At 39.1% G+C, this 27660-nt stretch overlaps 2 protein-coding genes across 7 annotated transcripts in view; one reads left to right on the top strand and one right to left on the bottom strand.

Annotated features, from left to right (window-relative positions):
• The window catches only part of si:ch211-106h4.9 (rab effector MyRIP), a 37851-nt gene extending 25107 nt beyond the window's left edge, over window positions 1-12744 (top strand). For 2 of the 5 annotated variants that reach the window (XM_017714193.2, XM_017714194.2), the window contains exons 7-17: window positions 2070-2150; window positions 2654-2821; window positions 3039-3207; window positions 4991-5550; window positions 5955-7508; window positions 8018-8074; window positions 8358-8543; window positions 9152-9313; window positions 9637-9714; window positions 9861-9921; window positions 11322-12744. In XM_017714193.2, coding sequence (XP_017569682.1) covers window positions 2070-2150; window positions 2654-2821; window positions 3039-3207; window positions 4991-5550; window positions 5955-7508; window positions 8018-8074; window positions 8358-8543; window positions 9152-9313; window positions 9637-9714; window positions 9861-9921; window positions 11322-11335 — 3090 coding nt within the window. In that variant the 3' untranslated portion in view covers window positions 11336-12744. The remainder of the gene's footprint in view (window positions 1-2069; window positions 2151-2653; window positions 2822-3038; window positions 3208-4990; window positions 5551-5954; window positions 7509-8017; window positions 8075-8357; window positions 8544-9151; window positions 9314-9636; window positions 9715-9860; window positions 9922-11321) is intronic. The other 3 variants (XM_017714196.2, XM_037547073.1, XM_017714195.2) reach the window with 3 other exon arrangements.
• si:ch211-106h4.6 (plexin domain-containing protein 2) lies at window positions 12492-25121 on the bottom strand. Of its 2 annotated transcripts, none has more exons than XM_017714198.2 (14): window positions 24973-25121; window positions 20945-21189; window positions 20566-20706; window positions 19932-20001; window positions 19733-19855; window positions 19505-19623; window positions 19010-19109; window positions 18782-18877; window positions 18492-18573; window positions 16921-16981; window positions 16627-16828; window positions 14210-14248; window positions 13260-13420; window positions 12492-13041 (listed from the first exon to the last, which is right to left on the bottom strand). In XM_017714198.2, the coding sequence occupies exons 1-14, from the start codon at window positions 25055-25057 to the stop codon at window positions 12814-12816; spliced, it is 1752 nt and encodes a 583-aa protein (XP_017569687.1). In that variant the 5' UTR covers window positions 25058-25121; the 3' UTR covers window positions 12492-12813. The 2 variants fall into 2 exon arrangements, with proteins under 2 accessions (XP_017569687.1, XP_017569688.1); XM_017714199.2 differs by having other exon boundaries at window positions 20945-21186.
• Window positions 25122-27660: the final 2539 nt, after the last annotated feature.

Raw genomic sequence — 27660 nt, 5'->3', positions numbered from 1 at the left:
TCCATCAAAGTGGCCACAAATTGCAACTGAAAAAAGGAAACATACAAGGACAACAACACTAAGTATAGTCTCAGATCTGTCTGTATTTAATTTTGTAGCACCGCATGTGCTACCCTGGGCTCAAGGAAGACACTGGAGGCAGGGTTCAGGATTGCAGCAGCCATTTTTCTTTCAATTCACGCAAATATATACACAAAGCAAACAACAACCAAAACCAACACTGTGCTGCACACTTTTCAGTGGCTTAAGCTGGCTAGACTTTTCAGTCTCTGACTCAAGCTTTTCAGTCCTCTGCTGCTGCAGCTTGTCCCTCTTTCTCACTCTGTTCCCTCTCAGCTCTTTTTAAAAGGTGCACCCGAGCCGAGAGCTCGCTGCTCCGCCTCCTCGTCACCGCCCCCAGCTGGCAACTCGGCTGCCCGGGACGAACATGAGGTGTAGAGAAGCGGCCTCGCTGCGTAACCGGGGGCGGGGCCTGGGCGGCGGAGCTCGGGCCTGCACCAGCATCCTCTGCTCTTCCATCCTTCTATTCTAAAAATGTTAGAACTAGCTGTCCTGCCAACGGAACCTGTTCACGAAGGTGTCACTTCAAAGAGATATTAACATTCATGCAAGCAACTACCTAAACACCATTTAACTGCCGCACAGATTTCTTTCTCATATGCATCCAAAATGGTTAAAAGATATGTTTCTGAAAACATTAGATTCAAGACAATCCACTTTCATAAGGAAAATGAAAGTGAAAAACAACTTTCCAAAATTGGTGTTCTAACAGCTGTGACCACTAAAACTGTCATTCAGTACATAAACAGTACTTGAAGTTTTCATCTTTGAGAGAGCTGAAAATCAAGCTTCACTTATGCTTCAGATCTGAAAAAATCCACAGGTGGTTCTGTCCATCTTTTCACTGTGAGAAGACAACTCAGCAATATAAATCTGAAAGGAGTAAGCTTTTCTGGACTAATGAGTCTATTTGAAATAGAGGTTCGTTGAATTTTGAAAAGCATAAAATGCAACCGACTTCTATGACTGAACTTGGTAGGTATGAACAAGATTTCTTTGAAAATTTGAAAGCAAGTCTCCTGAAAAGAAGGGAAGCTGTAATGATATATATTTAAAAAGTATATTATATTTAGTTGCTTCTTTTCAGTATTCTGTTAAAATATACAGCAAGGTGCAAAGGTTTTACTCTCCTCAGCACATTATTTAATAACATTTATCCTGGCAGCAAGTGATTTGTGCTTGTAAAAGCATCATATATTACTAATATAAAAGGGTCACATAAATATATTGACAATATATATGAAATATATTGAATGTGCTGAAACAGAAATGATATGATATTCAAACCACAAAATTGTAAAATCGTTTTTTATTTGCCATTGTACATTTGTTTTGTGTTAAGATGGATTTCAAAAGCATTTCCAGAAGCACTGTAAGAGATTGTGGTCAGAGTGATATTCTACGTACTGTCCTTATAATGGTCTTTCTGCTCCAGTACTTTGTGGAGATGAGTTTCTGTTTAGGACAGCCTTGGGGGATTTGACTTGTATTTGATGTGAGTGGTTATTGTCACCATACCTCCTGTGTTTGCAGAGGCTGAAAGGTCTTAAGGTCCACTTTCTAATATCACAAAGCTTTTTTAAGCACTAGGGGAAATCATGTTCTTCTTCATCTGTTAATACCATCCACTAAGCCGGCACTGCAATACTGCTGAATTGTTTGCATCTTCCAGCAATTCATCTGGTTATTACAAAATACAAAATGAATTGAGCTTTAAAAAGGTTCTGTCTGATTATCTGAGCTGCAGTCCACTTTGATAATATTGAACTTGAACTTGTGGATTACATTAAAGCAGTCTGAATACCCAGCATGCTTTTATGTCCACGTTGATAGAGTGACCATAAGCTTAGATCGACTGCTCTGCAGCTAGTGTAACTTCTGAGCCTCTGCCAACCTTAGGAACAGATGGACAGAACTGCCCTTGTTTATTTCACTCCACCTCCTGTGTTATCACCCTGCAGGATTGCTATGATGACATAACTTAAATTTCTTCTATTTTTCTTTTGAAGGAGAAGCTGAAGGAAGCTTGTTACCTACGGGACAACAGAGGAGAACTTATAGAAGAGCTGACCACCACAATTGTACAGAAAGTGAGTAGCAGAGGAAACAACACTGAAAATTCACAGATCCCTTACACAGCAGGGATGTAAAATTTGACCTCATTGTTTGATTCCATCACATTTCAATGAAAATGACAAATTATTTCTTAAAATACATAGAATACACAATTGTAGTGAGATACAATGAAAACAAAAATTTTATTTTTACATTAAAAAAATACCCTATGAACTTCATACATAAAGATGTAAAGAAAACTTGTATTATATTATTGTAATTGATTAGAATTTTGTCTAACATTCCGAAATCCATGTAGTTGAATCTTCAGATTAGTGTGTCTATGCATTTTTACTCCGCCTACTGCACAGTGTTACCAATTTTGCTCAAATGAGTTTAGTTATCCATGCGCCCTTTCAATCTTATGGCACCTTTGCCTAGCTTATGTTTTACGGGTCTTTGAAAGAAACATTTATTTTGTATCTGGTATCTGGTACAAACGAGTGTCTCATTTTAACTTGCGTGACTTTCACCTCAGATTATCCGCAGGAAGACAGATCAATCTGAGATGCAATCTGAGATGCAGCCAGAGCATAATCCGAACTGTTCTTCTGATCAGAAGAGTGATGTGAGCTCTACTGCTTCTCCTACCAATCGACCTCGGAGTGCCATGGCCTCCCAGTCTAGCCCCAAGACCTCCCTATGGGTACTGTGGCCTTCAGCATAAATCTCTTTTGGAGATTTAACCTCAAAAGGCAGTAAAGATTTAGGCAATCTGATTAATTTATTGTTGCAGTGTCAGGGGTATTGGTGCCAATTTGAAAGACAAATATTGACTAACCCTAGTACAGCAGCTTTTTAGTGTGAATTACTGTTTTGCTATTTATTTCCCTTTTTAAAAAGCATCTCTTTTCTCTTCTCAGAGGTCCCGATCAGCCTTGTCTCTTTTCACTGATGAAATACAGCACCAGCATGGCAAACCCCAGCAGAGACCCATTCACTGTAAAGACTGTACACAGGGACTGACAAAGGATGGAATCTCTATCTCAACTCTTCCTAGTTGGAAGAGTGTGGACCGTCTGGACAACTCCAGTATGAGTCTGAGTATACACTGGATCACATGCGTGGATGCTCAATTGTGCATTCTGAACCTACATTTTAGATAGAGATGGCTTCAGAGAAATAAAGAAATACACTATATTACCAAAAATATTCACTTGTCAGCCTTCACATGCGTATGAACTTAGGTGATATCCCATTCATAGGGTTTAATATGATATCGATATACCCTTGATGATATGATGATATGATATACCCTTTGCAGGTATAACAGTTTCCATTCTTCTGGGAAGGCTTTACACAAGGTTTAGGACTGTGAATTTTTGGGAATGGGAATTTTTGACCATTCATCCAGAGGCGCATGAGGTCAGACACTGATGTTGGATGAAAAGGCTTGGCTTGCAGTCTCCGCACTAATTCATCTCAGTTGAGTCAAGTTCTTCCACACCAAACTCACTCATCCATCTCTTTATGGACCTTGCTTTGTGCACTGGTGTGCAGTCATTTTGGAACAGGAAGGGGCCATCCCCAAACTGTTCCCACAAAGAGGGAGCATGAAAGCCAATGTCCAAAATCTCTTGGTCTGCTGAAGCATTAACAGTTCCTTGCACTGAAACTAAGGGGCCGAGCCCAACTCCAAAAAAACAACGCTACACTATAATCCCCCCTCCACCAAACTTTACACTTGGCACAATGCAGTCAGACAATTACTGTTGGCAACTGCCAAACCCAGACTCGTCCATCGGATTGCCAGACAGAGAAGCGTGATTCCAGTGTCACTCCAGAGAACACGTCTCCGCTGCTCTAGAGTCCAATGGTGGTGCTTTACACCACTGCATTTGACGCTTTGCATGGCACTTGGTGATGTAAGGCTTGGATGCAGCTCCTCGGACATGGAAGCCCATTCTATGAAGCTCTCTAGGCTGTTCTTGAGCTAATCTGAAGGCCACATGAAGTTTGGAGGTCTGTAGTGGTTGACTCTGCAGAAAATTGGCGACTTCTGCACACTATGTGCCTCAGCATCCGCTGATCACTTCCACTTTGTTTTGATACCACTGGCAGTTGGCTATGGAATATTTAGCAGTGAGGAAATTTCAAAACTGGACTTGTTGCATAGGTGGCATCCTATCATGGCACCATGCTGGACTTCACTGAGCTCCTGAGAGCGACCCATTCTTTCACAGATGTTTGTAAAAGCAGTCTGCATGCCTAGGTGCTTGGTTTTATACACTTGAGGCCATGGAAGTGATTAGAACACTTGAATTCAATGATTTGGATGGGTGAGTGAATACTTTTGGCAATATAGTTTATACAAGTATTTTAAAATTAGCATTATAATTAAGATTGCATTACAGCATTATAATTAGATTGTGTGGTCCAAACTTGCATCCCTCACTCCTATAACTTGATAAGTCAATTATTTGCATGTTTTCATTTTATTTTTATGAATAAAAAGCCTTAGCAGATGGTCATCAGTGGAAGGGTTAAATTGAGCTCTGTTCATATTGGTATATCCTACAGTGATATACCAGTATGCTATATGCTTCTTGTGTCTACACTTTTTTTGTCTGAGTCTTTTTTTAATGTTGTTCGTGTTTCTGCACATGCTACTCAACAGTGCTCGTAAAATTTTGGTCCTGCTAGAGTTCAGCTCAGATATGTTAGAACAAGCAAATAACCACACTCTGGAATCCAGCCATCCAGGATCTGAACTGATGGCCCCTGCTATAAATATATGTATGCGTACCCATCTGAAAACACATGTATGTATTTATTGTTTTGTGATTGCGCTGCACATGTCTGTTTGTGTCCTCAGTGTTGCAGAGTTCAGACGGTAATTGGATTGCGCTCCAAAGCACCCAACTCTCTCGACCCAGCCTGCTGACAAAGCGCAAGAGTCTGGTGTTCAGTGCTTTGGAAAAGGAATCTGGTGTGGTCTCTGCATATGATGGGATGGGCTCTGACACTGAACCAGACAGTGATGGAACCTGGTGCGCAGCCCTGCTGGAGATTCGCAACAAAATGTCCTCAAACAATGTGCCAAATAACCTTCAGTCCACCAGCCCACAGCCAACACTGAAATCACCCACACAACCTGCTGCTGACCAGGCCCAGAATGACTCTGGCCAGGATACCCGAGTGCCAAAATTCCACAAATCTCCATTTCCTTTCTTGAAGAGGAAGGTGCCTCTGGAATGCAAGCGCTCATCTTCTCAGCGCCTCAGTGTGATGGATATTAACTTTAACCCAGAGGGCACAGAAAGCAGTGAAGATGGCTTAGAAGACAGCAAAGTCAAAAGGACACGACGGAAAAGAAGAAGCAAACGAGAGGATGCAGAGGAGAAAGAATTCACAGCCTTGTCTTCAGCTGAACCTGTAAGGAAAACTTTAGCATAGACTTTTACATAGATAGACTTTTTACTTTTACATTTGGTCTTTATATTCCTTATTCTCTTAAATACTATTTTTTTGCATAAATCACTTTTCTTTTTCTCAATGTGCTCTACACAGAAAGACAGGAAAAACATTGAAGAGCTAATACATGATGGTCTGTTTGAAAAAGTTAAATTAGTGAAGTAATTGCACAATATTATATAAAAATTATGGACTATAAAGTAAAAGGGACGCAATAAACTAGCCTAAACAAATTTGTTGTGTGATGAACATTTTCTGATCCTTTTTGTTTTATTTTGTGTAAAAAGAGATTATTTAAGACAGAATTAATAAGTGTCCAACTTGATATTGGCATTAACCATAACACTAAGTTTTCTCTTTTTCAGGACTATAGCAGGATTCTGCTGGATGTTCTGGTGAAACACCGGAACAAGAGGCAGGGTACCTCAGAGTTCCTGAGTGACCAGACTATGGACACTACAACCTCTGATATTCAAAGTTCTGAGGCTGGGACTCCTGATGCTTTTGAGTCTGAACGGGAAAAGAATCATGTTTTGAGTGGTTCTGTAGAAAACAAACTGACATCCACACTGAGAGTACTGGCCAATCAAGTGAGTGAAACACAGTTCTCCTCCACTGAAGATGAGCTTGACAGAGTGAAAGAAATTGGTACAGGTGGAAATGACAGTGCAGAGGAAGGAAGAGGGGAAGCCTTATTGGATATGGAGGTGGATGCAGAAAAGGAAGAGCTAAGAGGAACAGAAGAGGGTGAAGAGCAAACAGAATGCAAGAAATTTCTAAAGGTGGAGATAAGTGAAGCGGAGATGGTAAAGGAGGTAGAAGAACGTCAAAAGTGCCAGGCAACAGTGGAAGAAGATGTAGTTGGGCCATCTGTAGAAGACATTGGGAAGGAAAGTCAGGTAGATAGAGAGTTTGAGAATTCAGGAATCTTGACTACAGATATGATTGGTCATCTACATAATGAGATTCAAGAGCCAGTGGATAAACAAAGTGAAAGTGAGATGGAGAAATCAGTAGAAATTCCGCAGAGCATGTGCTTAGATCATAACAGCATGAGAGCAGAACAGGTCACTGAGCTTGGGGCGAGTGAAATAGGTAACCTTGATGACACTAATGCCGAGGAGCAGATTAAAACTACTGAAGAGACAGCAGGTTGTATAACTGAGATAATCAACGAGGATAAGGTTGAGGAAGAGGAGGAAAACCGGTCAGAAGGAAAAGACAGTGGTGATACTGAGCCAGAGCAAGAGAACAACAGTGTTGCGTTAAATACACCCCAGGAGCCAGAGGGCCTTTCAGAAACAGAGCAACAACGGCAGATGGTTGGAGAGAGACCAGAGAGTGGCCATCAGGTCAAGAGTCAGGAGATTGAAAAGCAAATGAAAGAGACTGAATGCACAGCTGACAGTGGAGAAGACAGCTTAGAGGATACAGCAAGTGAAAGAAAAGAAACAGAGCAAGACGGGGATAATCATGATTTATCTACATTCATGAAAAAGGAGCAGGTAGAATATAAAATGATGCTTCACAGTGCAGTCAGGACCTTGAATAACATGGAGGAAGAGATTGACACACATAACAGCAACATGAGATTCAGCTCATTAGATGATACTGAAAGGAGTGAGGAAGAAGAGGAAATTGTGGCCGAAGAAAGAGGAGTAGAAGACATGACACATGATGAAGAGATAGAGGATGGCATTGAGGTGGAACAAGACAAAGAGAGAACGAGTAGAAATGAACGAGCACTGGAGAAGTTTATGGAAAAAGACAGTCAACATGAGTTGGTTGAGAAAACAGAAGAACATACTTGTGTGGTAAAAGCAGAAGAGTGTAAATGTAAAGACCACCTACTCAAAGAAGGTCTGGACTGTGCCATCTATGGTCAAGAAGTGTTTCTTACACCAGAGGAAATCTACAAAGTAAGAGTTGTGCTAAATATGCCATACGCTCTCTTACAACTAACAAACTTTAAAGTGAAGATTTGGCCCAAAATCTAATTTACACTTTTTTCTCTTTACCCCAACTGCAGTTGATCAACTGAGAACTAATAAGCAGTGGAAGCTTTTACATTAAGTCGGCACTGTAAATGGCCTGCCTAAATCATCACACACTTGCTTTTAACTGTGTTAGATTTTAAAGTGATATTACATAGACTGGCTTATGTGGTTTCTAACATTGTATGACATCTATAAAATTGTATAAAAGACAAATTCAGGATTCAGGATGGCCATTGTTTTTAGCTATGCAGCTAAATGATTATAGATAACAGTATAATGTGCAGAGTATAGAAAAGAAAACCTAAGTATTTGAAAATTTCCTTTTAACCAAACTGTCGCTTTAACACACTGTTTAATCACTGTCTGCTTCATGCTGTACCGTTTTTCCGTTCTTTTCCCTTTCTTCTTTCTGCCCTTTCTGTGACTGAAAGGGTAACAATCTGGACTTAGAAAAAGACCTGCAGTTTCTCTCCACTTTGCTGCAGCAGGTGATTCTTCATATTAAAAGTGAAACTTTCATGCATAGTTTTTCATGCATGCTGTTTAAAGCAGAAGAGGGCTCTAACTGCTTTTCTGTCCTGACATGTTCTACTCTTTGTTAACGTCTTCGCCTGTCGTTTGCTTTCTTATGTTGTGCTGCTAAGCTCTACTATATCATGTTTTTATCACTAGAAATCAGTGATCCACCCTAAATTAATATTCTGTGTGTGTGTGTGTGTGTGTGTGTGTGTGTGTGTGTGTGTGTGTGTGCGTGCTTGGGTGTGTTTGTAGAAGTATACTGCTGCATCACTTCGCAGTATCACAACTGAGGTGCTGAAGGTTCTGAATGCCACTGAAGATCTGATTCAAGGCACAGTGGGTGATGGAATCGGACAGTCAGAATCACGAGACCTGCCTCCACTCCCTCCAGCCCAGAGCAAGAGACTGGATGAGCAACTCTGCAGACTAGAGGAGAACGTAGGATTGAAATGCACACTATATCACCTCTCAGCCAATAGCTAATATACAGATGTTGACACTCTAAGTGTTTTGCAGTGTTCACTACTTTCAGATAATTTCAGTGGGCACAGTTTTGCTGTTTTATGAACAACAAATCCAAGTCATCAGATTTAAGTCATAGTTTGGCAAAAGTTCTGATTTCTATAGTTTGACCAAATTTCTTACTAGAGTTAGGCCAGTGTAGCTGAAAGTACACCAATTAGTGTAGAACAATTAGTGTTGTGTAAACCAAGTCAGCGACTTTATGTTGCTGTCAGAACAAAATACTGGAAAATTCTAACTTTACAGGAGATGGAGAAAATGTTCTTAACTATCAAAGTTAATTTGATTAAAAGTTAAGTTAATGTGACAAAAACAGAAATGGAGATACACAGTTTAGCTTCATCAGTGATGATTACCTACATTGTAGCCCTATAGCTCTACAGAAAAATGAAAGAAGTAAACTTCCAATATGATGTCTTGGTTGGTTGACTATATGTGAGTTAATGACAAAACTGGAACTGTGGATTTTTTTGCCAAACTTTCACTGGAAGACTGAGTACACCATTCTCTCTGTGGCTGTGTAGGTTTATGTGGCCGCGAGTGCTGTGTTTGGTCTAGAAGCTGAGCTGGGTGATCTGGAGGAGTGTGCACGCAGCATCAGTGGAGCCACCTCAGAGGGAGAACTGGCTCACCTGGAGGAGCAGGTGGCCTCAGTTGCAGCCCAAGTGCAGCAGTCTGATCTCCAGGTGTGTCCTGCTTAGTTGCTCTGCTCCTTCACACAATGTAAGTCATTGTTGTTTTTTCTGTAAGACTGCAGGACAGTTTTAGGGAATGTGAAGCTTCCCTAATAAAAATAAAATAGAGATTTTGTATAGGGGACTAAGACATTCTCGATTTCTCCTAAGTGTTCTTTCCGGGCCAAATAGAGCATTCATTTCAGCTCTTAGTATTCTTTTTAACACATTTCACTAAGGGACAGTAGAATATTTTTCAATACAAATACAGGCATTGATACAAACATGTAGTAAAACAATTTATTCCTGACTCCTCTTTTTTTTTCCTCCTTCAGGTGTCAGACATTGCAGCGAGAATCGCAGCTCTAAAAAATGCAGGCCTTAACGTAGCCCCTCAGACACGTTTTGCCAAGGTCAGAACAAAATCCAGGCATGTCTTTTCAGCATGTCAGTGTTTCAAGCATTTGACACTTTTGTGAAGCAAGTGAATTGCAAATTTGCTAACACCTGCCTGCATGCAGATGGACATACATATATATATATAATTTTTGTATTGCAGCCACAAACGATAGACTCATCTAGGCAGCACCGGCGCCGACTACCAGCACCTCCGATGCAAGGTAAGAGTATACAAGCTGGCCCAGGTCTGCTACATCAAGCTACCTTTACAACACTCATAAAACACAATACACTTCCCAGCATGAACATCATATAGTGACCCCAAATGTATTTGGACACTTCCATCATATAACAATTAAAGAAAATCAAGTTTCAGAGAAAAATAGCACAATGTCAAACTGATCATAGACTCCTGGTGTGGAGAAAGCCTGGAGAAGATTTCCAACAGTACTGTAAAACATGCTAAGAGTTTTTCTCACAGTGTTGTTGGTGAGGCTGCATTCACTGATGGGATATTTAACTCAGAAGTGCACAAAGGCATTTTAGATGTGAAGCTGCTCAAATGATAACAGTCTTAAGCTGCTCTTTATTTGGATGGGATTCATTTTACATGAGGAGCTGGGGTAATGTGATTATAACCAGTGTTCCTGAATGAGTCAGTCATTTTTACAGACTGCATATTCCCGTGTCAGTAAAGGAATATTCCCGGTGCCATTTACCTTCTGTAAGATGAGCTGTAAAAATAAACTAAGGTTATATTAATCCTGTGTAGGTTGACATGTTGGAATAAATGCTATCATATCCTGTGGAAAAAGAGGTTCTTAGGTTTGGAGACACTCAGAGAAGCACTTACTTGAGTTCTGTGATGAAGCTTAAGTCGGCTTCTTATTCGCAAGCTTCTTGTTCGAGTTTTCCAGTTCTACTTTAAATGCTGTGGCGCCAGAATTATTTAAGGTGGCACAGGAAAATTCGAACAAACCTTGATCTCTATGACTAAAATCTGACAAATATATAATGTTATTGTCCTTTTTTACGTGTGCAACTCAGACAGACTCAACATAGAAATTACAAAAAACAACCTTATGCGGTGAAGTTGACTGATTTAATTCCCAAGCCAATGATGATGTTAATGACACATTGCATTCACATAAGAGAGCAAGGTAAATGGTTAGGGCAAACAAAATGATGGCTAAACGAAATGTTTTAACATCTTGAAGGTGGAGTGAAGGTGACACGTAGTTCCAGTAACCATTCCCATCTCTGTCAGAATACTTATCCCATGCAACTCACTCAGAAAAGTTCACTTGTCCTGAGATTATGGTGACATTACCCCATTTCCACAGGAATACTAATCCCGTCCGAATAAGGCTTTAGAGACGCCTGCTGTCTTTTGAGTACTTTGCAAAAAAAAAAAAAAAAAGTAAAACTACAGTCTCAGAATAGTCTGGCTAAAATAAATGCCTTATATGCCTTAAATAATTACTTTGACAGTCTGTCAGACACAGCTTTTTTAAATATGTCACAAATGTTCAAATACATTTTGGGGCCACTATATGGCACTTGTTAATAGATTCTGCAGTGTTCTTGTTTTTCTAATGAGTATCTTTACATATCTTTTCAGATAAAAAGGCCTAGTGCAGGTCAGAGCTCAGGAAACAACTTGCGCAGCCAAATAACATCCCTGCCAAAACAGCAGAGCCTCTGTTCACTTGTGCCTTCAAGCAGTGAACTGCTGCACAGAACAGCATGGTACTTCTAGCCTTGACCAAAACCCCTGCGCTCCATGCTGACTGATGCTGTTTGCCTTAAAAAAACAACTAGGGATGGGAGGACATGGGGAGACACTCTGAAAATATTTGAGGTATTTTTCCACAACACTACTGTGGGTCAGTCCATGACTGGTGATTGGTGAGAACAAAAAACACCAACAGTATTGTGCAAAATGGCAAATATGGCATCTTTTCATAATCTTATTATTTTGCTGGTGATCCTGATATATATAATTAAATTTATTGAAAAAGATTATAAAGAATTTTGGGATCAGGTTGCTACATCTCTGCAAACAACTGTCAGCCTGTTTCTTTGTTGTGAATAAGGTAATTCAATAAGTCATTCAACAGAGAGACAATTCCTCATATTTAAAATGATTTTACAATAAACAGCCTGTTTTTTTTTTTTTTTATAAAACGGTCAAATCATTGTTACAAACCAATGAGCCGTTTCTGCCCACTTTGTCTACTGTTCTGTCTGTCAACTAAATAGTAATAAATATGTTCAGAACTGTCAGCATCTTAACACTTACAGAAAAAGCACATGAATCACACATCCCTACTGTAATGTTAATTTGCTGAAGTTTGACACAACTCTGTAAAGATGCTAATTTATTGTAAAGATGTAAATTACTGTAATGAATAAAAAAATGCAATCACCTCTCAATCACATGCACTTTCATCACAGATGTTATGCTAAAAATGGATCATGTTACAATGAATACTCACTTGTCAGTGTACAGACCAAGGGAACCTAGTATGCCTTGGATAAAATAGCTGATGCGTCAGCTGTGTGCCTTTCCTTCTTAAGGCTATAAATAAAATACACTGATTATAAAACAAAACTATGAAAAATAATTTATATTTTTGAACACATTCAAAATTGTCAATGGTGCATTTGAAATATTGCTTCAGTTGTGATTGTAACGTTGACATTTGTTCTTGCTCAAATTGAAGACATCAAAATGTGCTACTTGTAACACAGTAATACTGGTGTTAGGTGTCATTTTTCTTGTTGATGGCTTTATAGCTGAAAATATCGGCAGAGTGAAAACACTCAAGGAGAGTGTACCATCGCACCATGTCAAGACACTGTTAAATATTTTTCCAGTATCAGAAGAAGCTGTTATGTAGTGCCAAAAGAATACAGTGTAACCTCTGAAACAATCATAGTCCTTGCCTTTAAAAATGAAAGCATCACTTTCACAATTTAGTGTTCAATTGATTTGTGTCCACAGTTGTTAGCAGAATAAATAAAGAGTTGAGAGGAGAAAACCTCATTGTTCCGAGGTATGTTTCTATCTAACAGTCTCTTCCAGATTCAGCTTGGACTGGGATTGTGCGTCAGCAGTGATCCACTACAAGAAAGCGTTCTGTCTGGTCAGGCACAATGAAGCCGTCTCTTTGGTCTGTTGTAAATGCGCTCTCCCGCCGGTCTGAAATAATGAAGCTGTCTTTAGGCTCAATTACAATGAAGCCTTCCTTGTCTCGACCCATAGCCTCCACTTCTGCATAAGCTGGATGCCCGGAGCCCCGACGAAACTTCATTGCAGGCCAGTTTGTTGGCCGTCTCTGTTAGAAGCAAGTTATTATTAAAAAAAGTATTCTTTTTTTTACAGAATACATTTTGCAAAAACAATGCTACATGAAAACTAGGATATCCAGTAATACATAACTTCAGTCTCATGTAGATCCTCACTAGATATATTTCATTTGAAGATGTCCCTCACTTACTGTTGTCTATTTCTGTTTACTGTAAAAGACTAAACAAACAGCTTTACTCTGCTTACCTCTATGAAGAACAGGCTGGCGCTGGAGGTGGGGTGATGGTACATGTAGACTGTGACAAGTATAGCGGTCACCATAAGGAACACAGTGACCAAAATGCCTACGAGTAGGCTCGTCTGCAGCTGCTCCTCACTCTGCTTGTCTGGGCTCTCCGTCTCTGAGGCTGTCAGAGCAAATAACATGGGCTCCAACTATCTGCATATACAACTGTCAAATTTTGCACTACTGTTGAAAAGTTTGGAATCAGTGCTTTGAGTTATATAACACAAATCTGGTTTGCAGATAAAACAAGTTGTAATTAATAGAAACCTGAAAAATAAAAAACATTTAGATGTGTCCATAATAATAAATACAGATGTATAGGTTGCTAGATATGTTATAATAACCAGGCTGTCTTGTATTGGCGATCAGTTCATATAACAGGCAAAACTGGATAAAAATGATTGTAAATAATTTGAATAATGTGAATAACTGCAGTATATTACCATTTAATAATGTCTTTTTTTCTGCAGAAAACTTTTATAAAATTGAATCAAAAATCTTATTTTTTTTATAAAATGCCTGAAAAAGGTTATTAATGTAGGCTATGTAAACTGCTGGTAGTATTTTATGTTTAATTCTTGTTTTTTTTTTTTTTTAGTGGGGGAGGTGAGAGGGCTATCACATTTACACACACAGTGCCATGTGAAACTAATAAACTGCGAATATTTTATGCATTTTCATTTTAGTTCTTGATTTTTGCACATCAAGTAAAAAAAACAAGTGTTTAGCTGTTGATATTGAATACTACACTGTAGTTGTTATTTTGTAACAAATACAATTATTATTTAGAGAAGTGGTTCCAAACACAAATGAGTGAGTAGTGTTGATATCCATCATATTATCCAGAAGAGGAGACATTTACTAAGACAATTAAAATTGGAATAAAAAGGAGTTTCACTGAAGTACTCACATCCGTCTTCAGTCAAATGAAGTGCAATGTTTGTGTCATCTGCAAGGAGGAAACAACAGAATAATAAAAGATTCATGCTATCATAATAACTGGCACGTTTGACCTCTGCTTTTAGTTTAATGTCTGTATTTTCACTCTTTTCCACTTCTACATGAAACAATAACCTTTCAGTTTGAGGTCACATAATGAAACTTATAAAACTTTATTCCATCAAGTTTATTTCCAACATAACTTACAGTCCAAATGAGGGGTTTTATTAAAGGCAGGTCTTGCTATTGGGCCCCATAGACTGTAAATTGTAGTTGATGTAAGCCAGACGTTGACATCCTGTCAGATTTATAGCACTGCAGAGCTGGAGGAAACAGGCTGAATGTATGAGCAAGACCTTGTAAGTATTATATACAGCTTGTACTCCAGGCTCTTGCCTTGTTAACAGTATGGTCACTCTTTTATGTGATGATATTCACATTTCATTCAGCCAGCTGCAGCTGAACTTGCTGGCTCAACAAGACCATTGCTGACATAAGTATGCATATATGTTGTAAATATAAATTTAAATAATGACATAAATAGTAGTATCGGCAAATATTTGCTTTTATAAATATCACTGACGTTGGGCCTGTGCTTAGCTTTGGCCAGTATGGCAAATGCGTTTATTGTATTCAGGAAGAAAAGCGTAAAAATTCAGGCAATGTCTCCAAAAGTACTGCACACACAAGGAAAACCCACAGCTACTCAAACAGGAAGCTTCATAAATAAAAAGGTTTTGATAGCTTAAATCTCCTTAGAAAAAAATACTACAAGTATTAAAACCACAAGGTTGATGTTGGCTTCTTATTTGCCAACCTGTTATTCAAATTTCCCTGTTCCCTGCTCCACCTTAAATGATGCCGCAGTTACATTCTGGTGCCCAGGGCGCTGATAGGAACACTGGCTGCCTTTCTCTGTGTAAATTCCAAGCCACATGTGATCTGCTGTGGTTTTCTGTGGTCTTGATATGGCTTTAATTTAATGCAGTAAAAGGAAAATGCTGAGTGGCACACTGAGGAGTTAAACAGTGCCACTGGCCTTTGCGTGCACACACATAACACAGGCATATGGATGCTACAGATTACAATCGTGATTTTTGTTGTTTCTGTGTGTATATAAAGGTTAATCTTGAATTTACCTTCACAGTACCTAAACCAAAGAAAGAGTTTCATAGTAATAGTGTAATGTAACAAACCAAAAACACCAGTTGTTGTCACAGCACTCAGAGGATTGAATGCCTATCAGTCATAACATTAAGTATCACGATAAGTAAAATGAGTACACTTTAAACATAGAGTATAGTTGTGCATACCTCCATTAAAAACAGTGGTTTTGAATTTGTGGATGCTGTGCAACATGGAACATATGAATATCAGGTTCATAAAACTGACAAATCAATATTCAGGCAAAACCTACTCTTCATTCCAAGTATGACACTTGAACATTGGTGTTTCAAATATCCAAATGATTAAAACATACACAGCTGTTTAATGTTAATAAAACCTAAAGTAACCTAACTGAAAAATGACAGTTGAATGGAAAATTTCAAACAAGGGCACGGTATCACAAATATGAAAAATAACAGTGAATTTGCTTTCACCAAGTCTACCAATGGGCACTACTAGACCTTAGCGTAACCTATTCATGGCCAAATTAATGGCCACTATTTTGCTAAGGAAAAGTGGAAAAATAGTACCTATTTTTTAATTACATGCAATTTTCATACTTTCGTTCACGAACAAACTCAGGCTTTCTGTTGCTTCATAAGAAATCAGCCACCAAAAGACTACATTTAATATGCTAAATTAAAGGATTAATAATTCACTTTACAATTAACATTCTATTGTGTTCAGACAAGCTCAGAGAACATGTAAACCACCTGAATGTAGTACCTGAATTTTCCTTGCTTTTCTTTTTTTTAATAAAAGCATTTGATATAGTTTGTAAACAAATATTTAAACTGAATTGGTCACACCCCAGTCCATATAGTTTCTATGTGGAAAGTAAGCTGCAAAAACAGCTCATGAAGTGTTTCTGTAATGTCACAAAATCCAAAACATTTACATACAGTCACCTTTTCAGCCCACATCCCTACCCATTCACGCAAAAGTTAATAGGAGTGTTTCAGCCCATACCGCAGTTTGAATGAGACACAATACAGGGCAGCCAATCATAACATATAACAGTCTTGGGGCACGGTAATAAAAACAGCCTGTTTAAGAGATAAAGAGAGGTTGGAAAATAGTCATGTAGAAATGAACTGGTACATGAAACCTCAGAAAAAAAATGGACCTCAGGGAAAAACAATAAAATACAATAATAAAATAGAACATATGGACCCATTAAGAGATAATGCTATACGCATATTTCTCCTTGTAGATACTCACCCTCAGCAGGGGTGACGGTGGGAAGAGAGGCTGTACTGCTAGCTCTGGCTGTTGTAGAGGTTCTGGTAGGCTTGGCAGTGGCCTTATACATCACTGTCCTGAGAGTGGTTGCTGGGTCTATGGCTCTATTGACTGGAGGTGTAATGGTTACATTGAGGCGTTGGGTTATATTTACAGTCTGACTGCAGCTCTGGTCCTTCATCTGAAAATACATTGACATACCACTGCTAAAAATGCAAGTAGATGACAAACAAGCAGCAGAACCGACAGAATGGTTTTATGCCATTGTTATACCTCATCTAGACACCCACTGTCAACCCAGTCCTGACGATTTCGGTCAAAGCCACTGGAACATCTGCACATCAGAATACAAATAAAATTTCTGAACACTACTATGTGTCACCACGGGATCCTTTTTGAAAATAAACCCAAAATTTGGAGGCCATGCTGATGACTCCTTCTGATTTAATGTCACATTATTTTAGAGCAAATCACGCTCAATGCACAGCTCTCTAGAGATATCATGTCTGGGTCATTATGATAACACATTCCTCAAAAAGCTTCAGAATCACAATGTGGGTTTTGCTCCATTGCTTTACTTAATTACACAGGGACACTGTCTTTTTGGTTCTGCACCAGTTAAATTGTATTTTTTAATAAAATAATATTAATAATAATTAATAATATTAATTTTTAAATACATTTTATTATTTTATTCTGAAGTCAAACTGGAGTGTGGAAATGCCTCTATGAACACTATGGCAAATGATAAAAATCTTGCTGTATGAAGTTCATGTCTACAGACATTGAAGTGATATTTTGGCAAAAATAAATAAAAAAATAAAACTTTTTATAAAGTATGTCACAACATCAGAAACCACAAAAGCAAAGTCTGTTTGAAATCATTATATATGATGATCTCAGCATGCAGTTTGTATGATGCTAAATAGTGGTGGACTATGGACATCCATTTCTTGTTTTCTACAGTACTGTGCAAGTCATAGACCACCCTTAAATGATCTAATCTTCAGATGAAACAGCCATTCAGCACAAGTTATGTAGCTTTCGGAGGATATTTCTGAGTGGACTAGATATAAGATAATCTACTTGTACAAGGAAGAGGAAAGTCAACAAAGAGTTTACAAAGCTGGAGTTCAAAAAACGATTGAAAGATATTTAGAAAATCAGACTTGTAACAGTCATGCAACCCTGGTAGACCACCAGAACCCATCTCCATTAGATAAACAGTACTTTTATCCTTGAGAGAGAAAGGAGAAAATCAAGCAGGTGTTTCTGTCCATCCTTCCACTGTGAGTAGACAACTGAACACTATGAGTCTGAAAGGATGTGTAGCTGTCAAGAATCCGTTACTAAGGAAAGGAAATAGACATAAGAAGAACATTTGAAAATCAAACAGTTTGTGGTGTTCTCAGAACAATGGACTGGCCACCCCAGAGTCCAGACCTCAACATCACTGAATGTGTTTGAGGTTTCTTGGATCGTGAGATGCAGAAAATGCAACCAATTTCTACGACTGAACTTTGGAGAATGTCTCGCAAAAAGAGTGGACACACTAAATACTGAAAGATCTAAAATTAAGTTCAGTTGAGAAGACATCTGTAACATGTTTTCTGCATTTGACTGAAAGGCACTAGATGAAGGGTGGTCTATGACTTTTGCACAGAACTCTACATTAGCTTCATAGCTCCAGTGTAAAACTAAAGCATATTTCAGATACGCAGCATGTTTTGGATGATTGACTATATTTGCTGGAAGGTGAAAAAATATATACAGGATGATCACTTTAAAGTCCCATAAATACACTGGAATACATTACACTGCAGGCGACATTTGTGGAAGAATACCTCTGGAGGCGGCTGCACCAGCTACAGTTGAAGCCAATGTGAGCTGTAACACAGCTTTCACAACTGGAAAACTGGAGGCAGGCTAGCATCGTGGGAAGGGAAGGAAACAGTGGCACAATTTAGCACAGAGGTGACAAAGAAGGGAGGGCGCTTGCAGTACCCTCACACTAAACAAACAAAGACACACCACTACACTGAGAGAAATAACATTTGGCACGGAGGTCTTGAAAACAGAACAAAGGCTGATTCTAACCCCTTTAGCTCTGGTTGCAGGATTCAATCAGACTCACTTGGTAGAGGCAGCATCTCAACAGCAGTACAGTTGGAAATCTTGGATTTGAGAAGCTCAACTCTATGGTATTCATATATTGTTCTTCTCCGGATGTCTGTTTAAGAAGGAGACATACAAGCATTAGAGCTGCTTTTCCGTGTCCATACAAAGCAGCATTGTTTAAATAGAATTGTCTAAATAAAAGAATACCCTACAAGCAAAGCTAAGAGTCTTCATTAGTACTCACCAGGAATCTGGTGAATCTTATGAAGTACCACAAAGGCATCAGAGAGGCCAACTTTAACAGGGTGATTCACTGTACTGATCTCACTTATGTGAACGGGAATCTGAATAGTAAAAGGAAAATAGCATTATCATACTCTCAGAAGTGAAGGTGCCAAAATGGTTCTTTGGATCAATTACACGTTTGGTCCTGGATTTTTAAATTGTAACTGCTAGTTAATTGAACTGTTGATTTAACTTAGTGTCATGCCCATCAGTGATTAGAAAAACCAGGACAGATAAGACAGGATAGATTTAAGGCTCTTTCATAGACAGACCACTTTTCCAATGGATGATTCTTTAAATGAGCTGTGCAAGTGTGAAGAAAGTTTAAAAAACTCCACAAAATGTCAAGACTCTGTGCCAAAGGTTTTCCTAGAACCATCCTATGAAATTGCATGTTTCATTCTTTCATGTTTCTTATTATTTCTGCAGTTAAAAAACAATCTCAATTCCAAACCTCCTTGTAAGCAAAGGTGATCCTGCCATCCCTGTGCAGAGTGGCCTGGAAGGTGAAGCTACCCAAATGTGAGCTGTCTTGGAGGTAAACATGATCCCACTGCACAACAAGAGCTGTGCCTAAGGAAAAGAGGCAAATCATGTAGATCTATCTTTCATTGTTAGAACGACTGGAAAAAAACTGCTCATGTATGGGATGCCATTGGATAGAAACAATGCTGCACTATACCATTGTCAAAATAAATGACGGTGGAATTGGAAGAAATACTAGGGTCAAAGTTGGCCATGAGTGGGGCGATGTACTGAGTGGCTGTCAGCATCTTGTGGATAACATCTCCTGTGTAGAGGAAACCTGTACACATTTGGAGATTTATTTTTACAAAAGAACCTTTTTACTAAAATTATTGATGAGAATGTTGAATACTCACCACCAGTAGTGACGGTGATCTCTCTCAGTAAATGTCCATAGTAGGGGAACTCAAAGGACAAGTTGAGTCTCTGGAAAAACACCCGGACAATCAAACTTTTAGACAAATTAACGTTTTAGTGATAGACAAAACCATAAAATATTATCTGCAAGTTTTATTGTAAACACTAAGCATTGGCCCTGTCATTGGGTGATCATGAGTTCAGTCCCTGGTGACACCAGAGAGTATAACAGAACTCACTCTGTCTGGGTTGTTAGGATGTCCCCCGTCATTCAGCATGATGCTAGCCAGTGTGGGTGTCTTTTAGCTGACATAACAGAATTGGCAGTTAACATTGACAGTGCTTTAGCAGGAGTTTGGACGGATGCAATGGCTAGCTTTGTGTGTCTTGGACGTGGCATGTGCTAGCCATTCCCTTCCCAGCTTGGTAGCACTGTGTGATAAGGGGAGACCTAGCCAGCAGAATTGGCCATGACTAAATTTGTGGAAAAACTGGGAAAAAATTGTATTTTCTCTGTAATTAAACATTGTCCTTCTTTTAAAAAGGTGCTATTTTGAAGATGCATTTTTTTTCTGGAGCAGCAATAATATTCAGTGTAATTCTAACACTTGTCTATGGGTTGCACAGCCATACCAGAGCTTGTCTGTGGGTGTTGGAAAGGACACCATGAACCTTTCCCTTGTCCATCTGCTCAATGTTTATCCACAAGTGCCTGCCTGCAGCACCCGTGAGTGTGTAGATTTTGGAGATGTAGTAGATGTGATCCATGTCTCGCTGTTAGGTAAGGGGAACATGTAAGCAAAAAAGATGGAAATATTTTTCCCAAAAAACAGAGAGTTATGTCACAAAGCAGGATTTCTCAGTTCAGCAGGACAACTTGTGCTAAATTGAAGACCAGACATAGAAATGTCTCCTGCTTCTCCTGTTAGACAGCTGAAGTTGTTTACTGGGAAATCCGGCTTTGTTAAACACCCCAGATCATCTTTGAACTTTAGTTTATGGAAACCAGTACCTCGATCTGAGAGTTGTTTCCATGGCTCTCATTGGTCACTACATCATGCAGACGTTCAGAGTCCGGCCTGCCGTGCTCCTGGTATTGCCCTCGCTCCTGGACCTGAGTGGCCCGCGAGTGGCCCGTGTGTCTGAGGGAGGCCAGCTGCTTCGCCCGTGGCTCTCTTTGCTCTTTGTGGAGTTTCGAGTCCATGGCTGCCCTCACTTCATCAGTAAACCCTCCAGGCATTGCATATGAGACTGCTGCTAGTTGGAGATTAATCAAATGATTACATGCACTACCACATAATCATTTCACTACAATCAAACACGTGATCTGATGCTACTATTTTACAACTTCACACAGAGTTGTATAATATTCTAAAATAACTGTGAGAGTTGTATAACATCAAGAATGAATTTATAATAAAATTAATATCCAGAGTGCCTCATGTTTGGGAACTAGTGAGGAAATCTTGAGGCAGAATAATTGATAAGACATTTGTATAAATAGATCATTACAGTACTATTTATCATTTCATAACTGTTTATTGTTCTCCCAAATAGCATGAAATATTGCTGAAATTACCTTCTGATGTCTAGTTTCTCTGTAGTGTATGTCTCTACACTGTATACATTATTATTGAATAAAATAATAATTATTAATATGATGAGTGAATGCACTTTTAAAAGGTACTGTAGTTTGCCTTCTTTTTCAATCACTTTTTTTCCTATTACAAAATCATAGCCATTCTGTGTGAGGTCGAAAGTGTTACCAATTCAGTTCTGTTGTTTCAACTTCATGGCACATCAAAATTCAATCTTTCTGACCAGAGGCGCTTCAACTTACTCATGGGCCCTGGGGCTACAGGTGGTCATGGGCCCTATGGCTCTAGTTACAGCGTCCAAAGATTTGAAACCAATCAGCGACTTCCAATACTGCCCTACATTATCTCTCCATTACTGCAGAAACTCAAAGGACACTAAAGAAGGCTTCTTATCTGCCAGGACCTTTTTCAGATTTTCAGTTCCGCCTTATGTGGTGCCACAGTTGTATTCTGGTGCCAGTGATGGCTGCACCATGTAAGGTGGAATGGAAAATCTGATTAAGAAGCTGGCAAATAGGATGCCAGTTTCAGCCTCACCAAATTTAAACACAGAACCTAACCACAAAAACCCCACAGCCAGCCAAGCTTTGATTTGCACTAAACTCGAGATGAACTTCAACTTAAGCTCAAATGCACGAGCTGAGCTCTGTACAATCTGTCAAGTGATGCTTTTCCAGTGGACATCACGAGTTCAATCCCTGCTGACAACAGAGAGCATACTTGGACGTTCTGGGTGGGTAGGCTGTTCCACTTCTTCATCCTAAAAAGCTGCTTAATTAATGTTCTTCCAGGTAGCCTGTTATCAATCTGGGTGTGATGAATAAATCTCATTAAAAAAAAAAGAAAAGAAAGACAATCACATGCCCTGAATTACTCAGCTTCAGCTCAGATAAGCCCATCCATTCATCGCCCCTGGTTTTGTCCACAACTAGTCCAGCTCATCAACAATTAGCACGTGTTTAGCAGCTGTGAGTCTGGGGCAGCTATAAAGTCAGAGTGGCCTGAATCGCAGGCCAAATAAACACCTTCTCCTGTCCTGCCAGTGACACTGCAGCCAAACTCCTTTCTCTTTTCACAAGACAGAGTGAAACATGCTTCACATTCCTCACAGTGGCAGGCAGGGGGGACAATACAGGGCACTGGCAGTATTTTGATGGGAATGTGTTCAGCTTTCCATGTGTTTAAATCAGAAATTCATGTTGTTATTCTCTTCACACACAGCCCAGCCTGAGTTTGTGGCCAGAGGCATTTAGAATATGAAGCTTCATTGCTGATTCAGAATTTAAGAAGGGTAAGTTTGGTGTTTCCTCTCTGACACATCAATGACTGTGTTCACAAACTACTTCAGGAGCCTCACTGCCTTATTCAAGACTGCTGAGACATAAACATTCAGCGGTTTGACGAGAAGCCATTTATCATAGAGAAACTTTAAAGTGGTGCTGATAGGAACTTTACAGTGGTGCTGATAGGAACCAGGGGTTGTGATCCTATCCAGACTACTATCCAGAACCGACAGGCAACCTACACTTGTTTTCTTAGTTTTCATATGAAATGTTCAGGATGGTAAAATAGTAGTAAATCTGAAAAAGTATGCTCTCTTCTGAGACTACTTTGCCTTATAATATTTGCATGTGTTTCTCCACCACGAATGGACTTTTACAAAATACGTTTCAGGCCAAAATCTTCCTTCAAAACACATCATAAAACAATATCTGAGGCATCATTCAGCATATTTATAAGCATTTCATGTACTTTCTGTCGTCTAGCTTTTAGAGCAGAGCTCTTTAATTAAAATTCAATAAGGTCCAGTTAGAAAAAATATCCTCAAGCGAAGGTTCGGAACATCATAATGTCTAACTTGCATGATAATTCAGTGCCGTATTCTGTAAACTGAAGTAGCCTAGTAGATATATCAACATCGTATGCAGTCAACAACTAAATGTCAAATCAAATAAAGTACAGTTCAGTCATATTTTAACAACATTTATCGTCAGTTTTCTCTTTTTAGAGCACCATGTGAAATAACTTCCCCCTGACTCACTTTCTTCTCCGACTGCTGTGTCTCGCCTCGTCCCTCCCCTGTATGTGCATCACTCACTCAGTCTCACTATTCACTGTAATGCACAGATCTGATTGGCTGAGTAGCCTCATGTGTGATATTTACGACGCATGCGATTGGTCTGTGAGTTTCTCATGCTACTAAAGCCGCACCGTAAAGGCTAGAAAAGGTATGCAGATTAAAATAGCATCACCCCATCGAAATTAAGTAATGCTCCATAGTTTATTGGTTATAAGTCCAGGTCTGCAGAGGACAACATCTGGGTCCGGACCACGGTCCACCTGTTAGTGACCTCTGTTTTAGAGGCATTAAAGTGGCACACAGATTTCTCAAAAAATCTGTATAATTAAATGGGTAACGTCAACAAAATCATTCATGCTGGTTTGGTGTGAAATGTATCGTTCTAGAGTAACTTACAGACAGAACTGTTCACAGTGGTAGTGATAGGAACCACATCTTCACCTCTAAAAGGTCCCTTGCAGAAAATGATGACATGAAATTGTTCTGAATCCTCAGTCTAATGTCTAAGATATTGTTTCACTCTAGATTAGTGATAAAATTTTGGTCTAAAACACATTTTAATTCAGTTATTTTAATTTTTTCATTGTGGAGGGATACAGGTGTTCTAAGGTAAAATAGTCCCCAAAGAAAACATTTTTTTTAGATTGACCATTGTTTTACCGTCATCATCATTACATATGAAAACATAAAATGGCTGTATGTCTCGCAGATGTCGAGAGTCCTTATTTCTATCACCACCACTGTAAAGATGTCAGAGTCTGTAAGTTTCTCTGCAAATCAGTCATTTTATATGGAACCAATCGGACTGATTTTGTTTACATCTCAATCACTGAATTACACAGGTTTTCTGTCACCACCATTGTGAATAACTCTACTTCTATAAGTTTCTTCAGCTTGGCGCATTTCACATCGAACAACTCTCAATGCCTGTTTCTATCTTAACAATTATGCAGAAATTTTGAATAGTCGGTCGAATCCCCCTTTTAACGTCACACGTGAAAACGGCTTCAGTGACGGTGATTAGCTTAGCGGCCTCCAGTTACTAACACTGTAAGCACATACAGATACAGTGAGTTACCAACTGAAACCACTCAGTGAGTCTCATTAAACTGAACACACAGTGTAATTAAAGTTTACTGTTGTTAAAGTGGTTTAGTACGTGTTGTGTTATATGCTCATCATTTAGTAATTACTCATTTGTAATACATTATTAATGCAGTGGGGTTACTTTAAAGTGTCTTGCGCCTCAGCAAATGAACAGGAACTTTAGTTTTTGGATGTGAACGAAGGCTGTTCATCTTTTTAGTAACTGTACACAATACATGCTGAATACTCAGCACATTTTTAGAAAGAAGTACTTACCACTTCTCATCCCCTCAACGGTGAACTTAAACTGAACCACGGTCAAGACTCCGACGGCGAAGCTGAGTCTCGCTGCCACCGCCATGTCCAACGTTAGAGTCAGTCTGAGGGAGAAAGAAGCGCGAGCTGCTTTTTCGGAACTTCACCTGTGCTCTGTGATCCGGACTCGTTTTCTCCACCGCTGTTCGTCGTTCAGGAGGAGTTTTCCCACCCGTATTCCGACAAGCCCTGCCTCCTGTGATGTGATTGGCTGGTAGTTCGTCCTCAGACGCCTGCCTGTCTTATTATGCCTAATTCATTGAAATTTCATGGATATATTAAAGCTTTTTAATTGAATATTGCTTTTTTATTCATGTCGTGTAATGTAATATATATATATATATATATATATATATATATATATATATATATATATATATATATATATATACATTTTAAATAAGGTGAAAATGTATGCATGCGACTTTAGTGAGCAGTTAGCAGGCCTGGAGAAATGGCGGTAACAGTGATGCTAGGCTGGTTGGTCAGGACTGCCATGCAGTGTTGCTGGCCTTTTGTGTAAGATATGTGAATAAACAAAGACAGCTGTGCCAAAATAATAATGCAGGTGATACAAATAAAAAATATCATAATTTGTGGAATTATTTGTTCACAATGATGTTGCGTTCCCATACAATAATTTAGCATTCCTTCACGATGACTTTGAGTTCCTTCGCATTGATTTTGCTTTCCCATACAATAGTTTAGCATTCCCATGCAACGATTTTGCTTTCCCATACAATAGTTTAGCATTCCCATGCAACGATTTTGCTTTCCCATACAATAGTTTAGCATTCCCATGCAATGACTTTGGCTTCCCATGAAATAGCTTTGCATTCCCTTGCAAATACTGCAAAAGACTTAGCAAGTGACTGCAAAATGTTATTGCAATTTTTTTGCAATGGCATTTTGGGGGCCCAGTAGTAACTTATTGCTGTGTTCAGACAAATTTTAATCTCCAGTTATGGGCTATCTGAAATTATGTTTGGTCAAGTTGCAGCCAAAAAGTGTTTTTTTGCCTTGCTGTTTTGAAGCAGTTGATGGTCCATCAAGAGCACACAGTGCTTCTCAGAGGCACTGGTTGTACTTTACTGCCATGTGCCACTCCATTGTATGTCAATCTAAATAAGCATGCCCAGAGTTGTGGATGGAGGCATGTCAATTAAGCATGCTCATTAGAATATTAGGCCACTCCCAGACAGCACATCTGATCCCTGACCTCAGCTGTTATTTAAGTAGTATTTTTATTATATCCTATAAAGATATCTTGTTTTTTTCATTTAAATGCTACTGTATGTTTAAAGCTGCACTGTGTAAGATTTGGGATTTGGAGACCTCACTGGTAGAAATGTGTAATTGCACGCAATGTGTGGAGGAACATTTTGTAACACTGGTTGTGTTTCAGACCCCATCTCTTACCAGATGAATCTGATGTTAGTGAGCATGCTGAAAGGATATTCAAAGAGAACTCAGTCAACACTTGTGAATGAGCCTCTTCCCAAGTCCCTGATTAGATCAGATGTATTAGAGCAAAGGAAGGGGTGGAGCTGCTTATTGGATACAGGTTGGAACTAAACTCTGTAGGAAGGTAGGACCAGGACCAGGCTTAGAGACCACTGTTCTAGTGTGCTTTTCTTCTGACTGAGTAATGCTACTTTTTTCATCTTTGAGAAAAAAAAAAAAGTAAAGTAAGAAAAAAAAAACGACATAGTGCAGCTTTAATATAGCACTCAGCCTTAATGTTATATATCATTATACATACATTTGTAATATTTTTCTCAATATTCTCTGGGACTTTCCTGTGTGTAGAAAGTTGCGTGGCAACCTGAATGAAAAATGGTTCTTCCATAGGCTTACTTATATGTTCCACTTACTCAGGGAATCACTTAGACTTCTCATTCCAGCATAAAACTTTGATTTCCTTCCAGATCAGTGACATGTGACCACAAAAGTAACAACCTAAAGCTTTTCACCATCATGATTTTTCCATGGCTGGTTTGAAGGTAATGTTTTACTCTTTGTCTACACTCTCTTAATGATTAGGTATTATAACCACAATCAGCGTATCAGTCTAGAACATGAATGGCAGACGCTGTGTCAGCGCAATGGAAACCAAAAAAATTCTTCAGTGGTTTAGGAAAGGTTTTTAGCAGGACCTTCAGTCGACACCAACACACTTAAGAGCCACAGACTTATTCTGATAGATTGAGTGCTTGAAATGAGACGTTTATTTATTAATCACTCCACCGAGCATTCCCGTGTTGTGGTGTGTGTGTGTTGGCTCACTAGACAGGAAGCTGTTTCCTGTGAAGAATGAGTGGATTAGGAGAGTGTGGCATGTCTCACATGGCTGAGAGAGTTCTTTGGCCCAGGAGCAGGGAAAGCTCTGTTCACAACCTTCACTGTTGCAGACAGAGCGAGTATTAAATACTTTACAATCAGTTCCAGATTTTATTTTTTTTGTGTTTCTAGACAAAAACAAACATAAATTCTAACCGTGATTGTCATTCCTTAGTTAAACTTTTGACCTCCTTAAATTTTTATCTGCTATCTTCAATAATTTGTTATGAGGAGGGTACGATACTCCTTTCTCTGGAGCATCGGCCTACAATTAAATCTGTTTTTAATTGATTCAGTCCAGGATTTTCT

Source organism: Pygocentrus nattereri, chromosome 2 (assembly GCF_015220715.1).
Source record: "Pygocentrus nattereri isolate fPygNat1 chromosome 2, fPygNat1.pri, whole genome shotgun sequence".
NCBI classification, from domain to species: domain Eukaryota; kingdom Metazoa; phylum Chordata; class Actinopteri; order Characiformes; family Serrasalmidae; genus Pygocentrus; species Pygocentrus nattereri.
The sequence above is the reverse complement of the archived record's forward strand: the minus strand, read 5'-3'. Positions and strand labels throughout refer to the sequence as shown.